We start from the raw sequence: 10120 nt of genomic DNA on the forward strand, positions 1-10120 counted from the left end.
AATGCACAGGAATGATAACTGTATGACACAGGTGACCCGCTTACTTCCCAGTTGTCCTCATAAATGAGTTCCACGTGGGTCTCTCCTAACTCTAGGGGAAGTGGCCAGTATGTGACACTGACTGGAGGAGGGGGCCCTGCTGAGCCTTTAACCAGAAATTAAATCCATTGCTCTCTGCAGATGCCAAGGGTTTGTCCAACCCCTCCGAGGTGGAGATTCTTCGAGAGAAGGTTTATGCCACCCTTGAGGCCTATACCAAGCAGAAGTATCCGGAACAACCAGGCAGGTGAGAGAGGGATAGGGGAATGGCAACGTTAACGGCAGTACAACTCCTCACCCGCATTGACCGAGCACTTCCTGTGCTGACTTACTCTCCAGACCTGCTGTGCTTACATCAGCACACTAAGAAAAAAAAAAGCGTCAGTCATGATAGGGTCTTGTCTGTCTAGATCGCCATCCATGCCCCTAGAGTTCGTGCTTAGAGCAGTGGCTGCAGATAGAATAGCATCTTGCCCTGTCTGCCTGTGGGCTTGCTTTTTGCTGTTTCGTCACCAGCAGTCAAACATAGTTTGAAAGCATTAACATTAAATGGGAAATACCGGAAGTGAATGAGTGACCTTTCAGTAGTTTTTATTACGGTGTATTGCTATGATGGTTGCGTTTGGTTACTGTTCTTTATCTCTTACTGTGTGTCTAATTTATAAATTTAGTTTTTCCTTGGTATAGATGTGCACACACATCTTTTTCTGTATCTATGTACAGGTTTAGTGTATCTTCAGTTTCAGGGATGCATACAGGGCGCTGAGATCTTTTGCAGATGGGGCGGGGGACTAGCATCTATATCTTTACATGCTGGGTGAAGAAGGAAATGAATGGATTGATGTGAGAGTGCGCTGCCCATTCTACCAAGTAACAGACACTCAGAGAGACTGTAAAGCTGGTCGCTGGTGGAGGTGAGATGTGAACCTCAGTCTCTGTGAAGTGACAGTATGTCTCTCACAGTCTCATGGTGACTCCCATGCAGCACAAATGACAGGCTGAAGAGTGTTGCTGGTCCCCAGACATCGATCTGTGTGGCCTTATCGCACCATCTATACTATTACTATACTATTTGGTCAAAACAAACCTTTTAAAAAGCTGTCCAAGCCACGATAAGCGAAGGATTTCCCCTTTCTGAGAACTGACTAGAATGAGAAATGGGTGATCCTCACATCCCATACTAAGTGCATGAAACAGAAAATACATGAGACATTAACTTTGCCTTTACGATTAATTGTATAACCCCCTCCCAACACACACACTGGAGACTTATTCTTCTGTGGAGTCAAATTTTCACTTACTCTGGATTGTAAATTGATATCTACCAAATGTTAGCCAGAGACTGAACTGTGTGTTTTGTCAAAAGTCGTGAAGAAATCAAGTATGTGGGTCTTAGCTCCCAGGTCAATTAGTAATCAGGCAGCTGTATTATTAGATGTTAAGTTATAGCTGGGCATGGTGGCGGATGCCTTTAATCCCAGCACTGGGGAAGCAGAGGTAGGCAGATCGCTGTGAGTTCGAGGCCAGCCTGGTCTACAAAGTGAGTCCAGGGCAGCCAAGGCTAACACAGAGAGACCCTGTCTCAAAGAACAAAAAACAAACAAAAAAAAAGTTAAGTTGTGATGACAGACCCATCAAAGCCGGGAACTTAACCCAGTGGACGTTTCTTTTCTCGTGCCTCGATCAAGGCAGACACTTGGCTCACAGAAACAGCTCTCATCTCTGTGCCTGCACCCAAAGACCCAGGCTAAGTCCTCCTTGTGGCTTCATAATGCCCAGAGCCCGCCCTTCACCAGCCGCTGGAGAGATAAAAACGAACCTAGCCTTGTCTCTGGCAGTTATAAGGCCTGGGCAAGCCACATTAACAGGAATCCCTGAGCAGGGAACTTTCTACCAAAGCTTCCAGCCCTCAGGTACCATTAGACCTGCGTCTGCTTGGTCCGTGTTGTCCTCTTTCTGGAACTAACTCTGGGTACTGCTATTAATCATTAAGACAAAAGCACATCCCCAGAATAACCTGACTTTCCTTCTTCTCAGTTACCACAGCAGTGGCTGCCTTATTAGAAGAAATAGTTGTTAGATCAGGTAGTACATTTTTATTGTAAAGATAATGGGTATGGCTTGTTCCAGTGTCCAGTGGTTCCATGTATCCACACATAAGAATTGCATCTACAGGTGTGTGGTTATATGGTTCGTCGCATTGCTTTCCTCCTTTGGCCATTCTAGGGATTAAAAAAAAAAATCAGATTATTGAAAGAAAAAAAAAAGAAAGAAAGAAAAGTCATTTCCCATAGCTTTGTCATATTTTTTGCAATATGCGTATATTTTCAAGGGTTTAATCATTGCCCTGTGGCTGGCGTCTAGATTGTTTCTAAATATCACTTTAAAAACTGCAGAATTGATGCTTTTCCTGGAAGGGACTGCCAAGGGCCCGGCTACCACTAGCCCAGTGGTTCTCAACCTCCTAGTGCAGCTTCTCTTTAACACAGTTCCTCATGTTGTAGTGACCAGCCCCCCAACCATAAAAGCATTTTCGTTGCTACTTCATAACTGTGCTTTTGCTACTGTTATGAATCATAGTGTAAATATCTGACATGCAGGATATCTGATAGATGTCCCCCACAGGGGTCTCTTACCTTCAGCTCTCATCTGAGATGCTCAGGGAGGTGGCACAGGCAGTGTCCCCCGTCCCCAGCACACCTCATAGAGGGGTAATCACTCTGAGCTCACAGGAGTCTCATGCACAGCAGGTGCATGAGGGGAGTCACTTGGCTTAATTAGGCAGGTAACTAAGGTGGCATAGGCTGGCCACCTCTGATGCACACTGGCACTGCCCAGCCAGGGCCCGTTTCACAGTGGAGTGCTGCCACTTGGTGGATAGGATTTAGCAGTGCACCCCCATAGGGCCCAAATTCTTTGAGAAAGTTAGAAGCAGAAATCAAAGCAGGGTGCAGAGCCCATGCACACCTTGCACACACAGCAAGCACCATCCAAGGCTGTCTTGCTGCCGACATACCAGCAGGAATGCAGTGACAGTGTCTGTCGACGCATGAGTTCATTCTATTAGCCGTGTCCTTTAGTGCCCAAACCCAGAGCTGACAGCATCCGACAGTGACTGGAAAACGTTGTTGACAGCTTTACAGGATGCCAGAACCAAATCTCCGTCCAACTTTGCACGTTAAAGGGAAGCTCTTTGCCAGGAGAGCTGGGTAGGATGGCGGCCTCCTTCTTGGTGCACTGTCCCTTTGCTGCAAGGGATGACACTAAGGTGCATCCTGGTGTTTTATCATTAAGAACTCTGAAGTTTGTGTTGGTGTTGGCATAGACCTTTACTTTTTTCCCATGTAGGAAAGAGTGATCTCTGAGTTTCCTGATATTTTCAGATAGTGTCAGTTTTTTCTTTTTTATTTATTTTTCTATTGTTTTTTATTTTTTGACACATAAATACAGTATACTACATATAGCAAGAAGAACCATGAAACAATCAGGAATTGTATAAATGTTACAGTCATAGTGCTTTGGTTATTGTATTTTGGCAACCTTGAAGAAAACATCATTCCTATCTTTGTGAGTCTAAAATTCTGACTGTAAATCAATATATATCATATCTCATCTCTATCTACTTAAAACATCTATCTAGACCTAAAAACATCGTACTTCCTAAACAACTAAACTTAATTGTAAAACTAAACTATCTGGTCTTCAACCCCATTAGACTTTAGAAGGAATAAAATTAATTACCTGAGTGAACTGGAAGTGCAAGTTAGCAGCTTCCAAAATGAAAAAAAAATGACAGAGACAGTTTGCTGCCTGAATTGTCACTCAAAGCTCTCTAACACTGGAGCATCATGTTCAGCCTTTTGGCCCAGTATACCTGACAGACATATTTGTGAGGCAGGAACTATTGAGGCTTGCTTACCCTGTCTTGGCAGAGTTTGGCTGTTGACTCTGCCTGCATCCAAGCTTGCCCATTTTTAGGCAGAATTCTGTCTGTGGCAGAAAGGAGCACATTTTTCCTGGTGGCTTGTTAGCCACATTTGGAGTCATACATTTTAATTATGTTGTCATATTTGGTTGTGTGTTCATATAGGTACATTTGTGCATACAGGTGTGCATACAGGTGTGCATACAGGTGTGCACACAGGTGTGCATACAGGTGTGCATACAGGTGCAGGTAGAGACCAGAAGTCAATCTTAGATGTCATTCCATAAGTGCTGGCCACCTTCTCTTTTCTGTTTTTTTTTAGACAAGGAGGGTCTTTCACTGGTCTGGAACTCATTGATTATGTGGGGCCAGCTGTCCAGTGAGCCCCAGGGACATTCCGTCTCCTACTCCTCAGAGATGTGATTAAAAACTCATATCACAATGCTTGAGTTTTGTTGTTTTTTTAAAAGTGAGTACAGGGTATTGAACTCAGGCCCTAACGCTTATGTGGCAAGCGGTTTACAGATGGAGCTATGTCCTCAGCCCCGGTGCTGTATTTTCAGACATCATGAGATACAGATACAGAAGTATGCACATTTTCAAGGAACGCTGGAATTCCAATTCAAAACTTTTTCTTGAAAAAAGAAGTTGGGGAAAAAAAATTGAAGTCACACAGGCAAATTGAAGCATGTTTCAAGTCAAGGGACCTAACGGGCTGTGCAAATGCCACACAAACTCTTCTCATCTGACCTATCTTCTGTGGAATTACAGTGAGCACCCCATTATAGAAAGTATGGACAGATGTTAAAGTGTGTACACATGATAGGGTAAGGATATTTGCACGTACACGTGTGTGAGATTGTGCATGTATGGCAGCCTGAGGATGCCTATGCAGAAAACATGTGTATTTATGTAAGTGTGCTTGTGTAAGTGAGGGTATACATGCAAGCCCATGTTGGAGGTGTCCTTCTTGTTGATGTGGTAATATTCTGACAATAACAACTTACAGGAGGATTTATCTTGGCTCACAGTCCATGAGGAATACTGTTTATCATGGTGAAGACACGGATAGGTGAGAAAGCCCAGTGGCAGGAGCAGGAGAGAGCTGGTTACATTGTACCACAGTCAGAGAGCAGACATAGAGTGAGGTCCAGGCTCTAAAACTCCAAGCCCCTAGTGACTCATTTCACCTAGCGGGGTTCCACAGCCTAAAAGCTCCACAACCTTTGCAAACAGTGCCGTCAGCTGGGGACCAACGGGTTAAACACATGAGCCTATGGGGGACTCTTCCCACTCAAACCACAGTAGGGAGGAGGTGCGAGTGAAAGTGAAGGTGGTGTGTGTATGGGTGGGAGTAGTGGGAGTAGCACACACGTGGGTCTCGGGTTGTGAAGATGTGTGATCAGTGTGTGTGAGTCCAAAACAGATTGGCTCCTCAGAGGCTCTCTCCTTCCCTCATTCCAACCTAGTGAGAAGCTCAGAGGTGGAAGCTGTGCATATAAATTAGTAGTGACTGGTTACTTGACAGTAGAAACTGGATTTTAGAAACAGACTAAGGTTACACAGCCATAAGAGACCCGCTGGACTCTGAGGAAGAGCAGTGTCTATGGTCATGCCTCATACATGGCAGGTCCTCACATGGTTTTATCTAGATGTCTCGGGAACAGCACACCTCATGTATCATGCCCTGTTCCAAGTGCCTCCACTACTAATGTTGGCAGACCCTGAGGAATGCATGAAAATGGTTGGCTAGGCAGGCAGTAGCAGCCATATAGTTCCATGATCATGCGTGTGCGGAGGGCATCCCTGGAATATGTCATAGATGTCAAGACTGACAACATGCTGGTTGGAGGGATCCTGGTTTTTAAAAATAATATGAACTAGCCCTCTAGCTGCTTTCCGAAGTTTCTAAAAGCTTCCTGGGCTTGCAATCCTCCAACTCCTTCATCTCCGCTTCTTGGCCTTCCTGTCACCCATCAGACAGTCTCCACCACCCAGAACAGGTGCCTCTTCTTGCCATTCCCTGGTCACAATGCCCCTTGGCTTCCCTGCAGGTTTGCCAAGCTGCTGCTGCGCCTCCCAGCTCTGCGCTCCATCGGCTTGAAATGCCTGGAGCACCTCTTCTTCTTCAAGCTCATTGGGGACACTCCCATTGACACTTTCCTCATGGAGATGTTGGAGACCCCACTGCAGATCACCTGAACCTCCTTAGCTGCGGCTTCCCCATGCGGGTGGTGACCCCTGAGCTGGTGTGTGTGGAGCCCTACCCTGCACACTGTCCCCCATCTCCCACTCTGACCTCCCTTCCTGTCCCCCAAAATGTGATGCTTGTAATAAAGGCAAGCTTTCTACAATGAGACTTTTCTAGGTGGAGTTTTGTATGGATGTTAAAAGGTGACCCTTCTTTGCTATCTAAGGGGCTGAGGTCTTTCTGGAAGTTCTTCAGAAGAGTAGCCAAGCCTCTGTACATATAATTGGTTTAAATTATTTTTTCACTTGCCATGGAAAGCAAACAAATGGAAAAGCAAATAATAAATATGATATTGGCACTGCTTGGAGTGTGTGGTGCATTATTATGCAACTTGGAAGTTCTCTGGGATGTGGAGGATGGGGGCTGGGGTATAGTCGAGCACTGGATTCTGTGGTCCAGGGCTGGGGCCAGAGGCTGAGCTGAGCTGGAGACACAGCTGGCATTGCTGCTGGGAAGAAGGGAAAAGCATCTTTCAGAGCCAGCCTTGTTCTCCTCCTCCTCCTCCTCCTTTTCTTTTTAACTCTTCTTAAGCCCTTCTTCACAGATATGGAAAAGAAATGTCCAGAGAATAGGGACTATCTGGGTTGGAGTGTGAGGGTTTTACTTCTGCCCCTATTGGGGAGTGGGGTGGGGTGGGCTATCCCAAGCCAAATGAGAGAACACAGACTCCCTAACTGGGTGCCTGCCTATACAAGAGGAGGCTGGGGTCTGATCTTCCTGAATAGCTACTCTCTAAGTGGCAGGAACACAGACTCCTGTGAACATAGCAGACAACAAGAAATGCTTGAAAGGGGTTGGACTATTATAAACAAAGAGACTGATGCTATTTTTGAGGCCTCTAAAGACAGGGCTCCATCTCAGATTTGCCCTTTAGGTTAGGAAAGAGGGCAGCCCATGTCCCTCATCTTCACTGAGAAAGTATTGTCCAAGCTTTGTGCAATGCAAAGGTCTTTGGGGGACACACTTCATGAACAAATTATCACCTGCCCTTGCGCTTAATACTGTTTCTTGGCATTCTTCCTGTGATGGTTGGTATGAATCGCCAACGTGACCCCATCTAGAATCACCCGGGAACAGAGTCTCAGTAGGCATTGTCTAGATCAGGTTGGCTTGTGGGCGAGTCTGTGTGGGAGATTATCTTGACTATGTTAATTGACATGGAAAGACCCAGCCCACTGTGGGCAGTGCCATTCCCTGGGCTTGGGTCCTGCAATGTATAAGGGTAGCAAAGTTGAGCTGAACAGTGGATGGTGTGCACCCATTAGTTCTCTCGGCTCTTGCCTGCCATGTGACTGGCTGCCTCAAGTTCCTGTCTTGGTTTCCCCACAGTGATGGACTACAACCAAAATTGTAGCCAAATAAAACCTTTCTCCTCAAGGCTGCATTTCTCAGAGCATTTGCTTACAGCAGCAGGCAATGAATGTAGCTCACTTTCTCAAACACTCAGTTCCCCAGCGGGCAGAGGAAAGGAAGACACAAAAGAAGCAATGGCAGCAGAAGTGGGACCAATAGAATGGACTACAAACTTCGGATGAGAATGCACGTTTCAGTGACTGGAATGAGCTATTTTGAGCATCACCCTAGGTGATGTCAACAGGCAAGGAGAAGGAGAACAATGGAGCTGGGTTGAAGGCTGTGTAGGGGTGGGGGGTGGGGGAAAGCCTTTTCCAATTCATAGTCTATGTGTAGGAGGCACAGCTTACAGAAAGCATTAGGGGGAAAAAACCCACAGAATTGTTAAATGTGCAGGCTTCTTTCTTCAAGGGAAGATAATGACTGATATGTGTTCACCCAGAAGGCTGGAGTGGATGCTGTCTAACAACCTGGTGATCCTTTGCTGTTCTATGGAGCCAGGCTTCACCCAAATCCCCCCCAAATCCTGGTCATTGTTTTGGCCCTAATATGAGCTTTGTCTGTCAGTGAATAGAACCGTTCCTGACGAAAGAGGTCCCGTGTACTTTGCATTTTCAGTTAATAGAACTCCTCATTCTTATTACAAATCCTTCCTCCTTAGGCCCTTATCCTAAACACTTTCTCTTCAAATAAGGACTCATTCTTACTTTAAAGGTCACAGGTGCTTCCCTAGAGATATACTTTGCAAGAGGTTTTTTTTTTGGTTTTTGTTTTTTTATTTTTTGTTTTTTGTTGTTTTGTTTTGTTTTGTAGCCACGTTGAAAGCTTTGTTGTGATAATTGTCACTTGGGAAACTTTTTTCAAAGTTTTACTGGGTTTAAATGTGTAAGGAAAATAAACCGCTTAGTCAGACTCTGGAAATTTTTGACCCAGTGCCTGCTAAAATGGCACTGCAAAAGTTTCAGTCTTTACCACATGCAGATCACATCCCTGCAGTAACATTTGCAGGGACCCCAACAGTCTACATACTTTGGATGCCTAACTATACAAGTTGCTCTAGTAAATGCCAAGGCCCCAGGCAGCCTTCTTAGGGTATTCACACTTTCAAGCTCAGTAAGATCATTCCCACTCCCCACCTGAGGGATAGCCTATCTGAGGTCTCCTGTCCAAAACATCAGTTAACCGATAAGGAGAGAGGCTATCGTCACAGCTAGGTCCATAGTTGAGTCGTAGAGAAAACAAGCCTTAGTGTTTTCTTCCTTCTCCTCCTCATCCTTTTTCTGTTGATGCTAGTTTTAAAACTCTATTTCATTTGGATTATTTACTCCCTCTACCTCTTTTCTTCACCCCAACACCTTCTGACACTCCAACACTAGGTATGAGAGAAAGAAGGTTAGTGGAGAGAGGAGGTGTAAGCCTCTTTACTTCTCCCAGCAGTTTAGGGTCAATTGAAGTCACCCTCCCCCCAGTCTGGAAGCCCTTGTCCTCCTTTAAGCCCTCCTCCTTCTTTTTCTCTAGGCCCTCCTACTTATACCCTCTCAGAGCCCACCCAAGATGTCTTCCACCTGGCAAAATCCATGCCTCTGCACAAGGCAGTCTCCTGCTAACAAAGACCACACAACCTCTCATGAGGCTATTACTGACTGAACAAACTGGAGCAGCCTCCATATCCTATACCTGGGATTAAAGCCAAGTGTGCTTACATAACATAAGAGAGTTTTTAAAGCAACCAAAACTCCCGCAACCTTCTTCTTTTTCTTTTTCTTCTTCTTCTTCTTCTTCTTCTTCTTCTTCTTCTTCTTCTTCTTCTTCTTCTTCTTCTTCTAAGACACAGTTCCTCTGTATAGCCTTGGCTCTCCTAGAATTTACTCTGTAAATCAGGCAGGTCTTGAACTCACAGATTTACCTGCCTCTGCCTCCCCAGTGCTGGGATTAAAGGCAGGTGCCACTATTACCTGGCTAGTTTTTTAGTTTTCTCTTTTATGTATCTGCAGCATACTCATTCCAGTCAGGCTAGCTCTTCCACAAAGCAGCCACTGCCCATGTGTTTGCGTTGACTTCTCTGTCTGGCATGACCTCCTTTTCTAGTGACGCCTGTTCCAGCTCTATTTGTTTGTCCTTTGAGTCTGTCACGTCTCTACACAACCATTCATGATCTCCTTACCTCTGTAGTATTTCATATTATTTTGTGTCTTCACTTGAACACCTTTCACTCTATGCCATAGTCTATTAACTTTACTTGTAAACTCCTTGTGCAGAGATCATGTCTGACTGAACTGTGTCTCCACAACAGCTTGAAACCAAGCACCCAGTTCAAAGTTGGCATTCATTTTTTTCCACAGTTGGTACGTTGGGTTTCATTAATAATAGGAGGCATTCTACTGCAAACAGAGCAGTCCCCTTGCCAGGCTAGGAGGTGGAGAACCAGACCATGAACAGCCAAGTTACTCTTCAGAGGCATGGTGGGCAGTGGCCAAATAAATTCATGCATGTTCATTGCCTTAAGGGAATTCATGCATGTACCAGGCAGAGAACATTAAGATCAAAATTAA

The 10120-nt window shown here is 45.2% G+C and overlaps 1 protein-coding gene across 2 annotated transcripts in view; it reads left to right on the plus strand.

The window, feature by feature from the left end:
* Rxrg (retinoid X receptor gamma) overlaps window positions 1-6516 on the plus strand; it is a 41719-nt gene extending 35203 nt beyond the window's left edge. For both annotated transcript variants that reach the window (XM_051147794.1, XM_051147795.1), the window contains 2 exons: window positions 181-286; window positions 6019-6516. In XM_051147794.1, the coding sequence (XP_051003751.1) occupies window positions 181-286; window positions 6019-6166 (254 nt within the window). In that variant the 3' untranslated portion in view covers window positions 6167-6516. The remainder of the gene's footprint in view (window positions 1-180; window positions 287-6018) is intronic.
* Window positions 6517-10120: the final 3604 nt, after the last annotated feature.

The sequence above is a fragment of the Acomys russatus genome, chromosome 6 (genome assembly GCF_903995435.1).
Source record: "Acomys russatus chromosome 6, mAcoRus1.1, whole genome shotgun sequence".
Classification (NCBI taxonomy): Eukaryota; Metazoa; Chordata; class Mammalia; order Rodentia; family Muridae; genus Acomys; species Acomys russatus.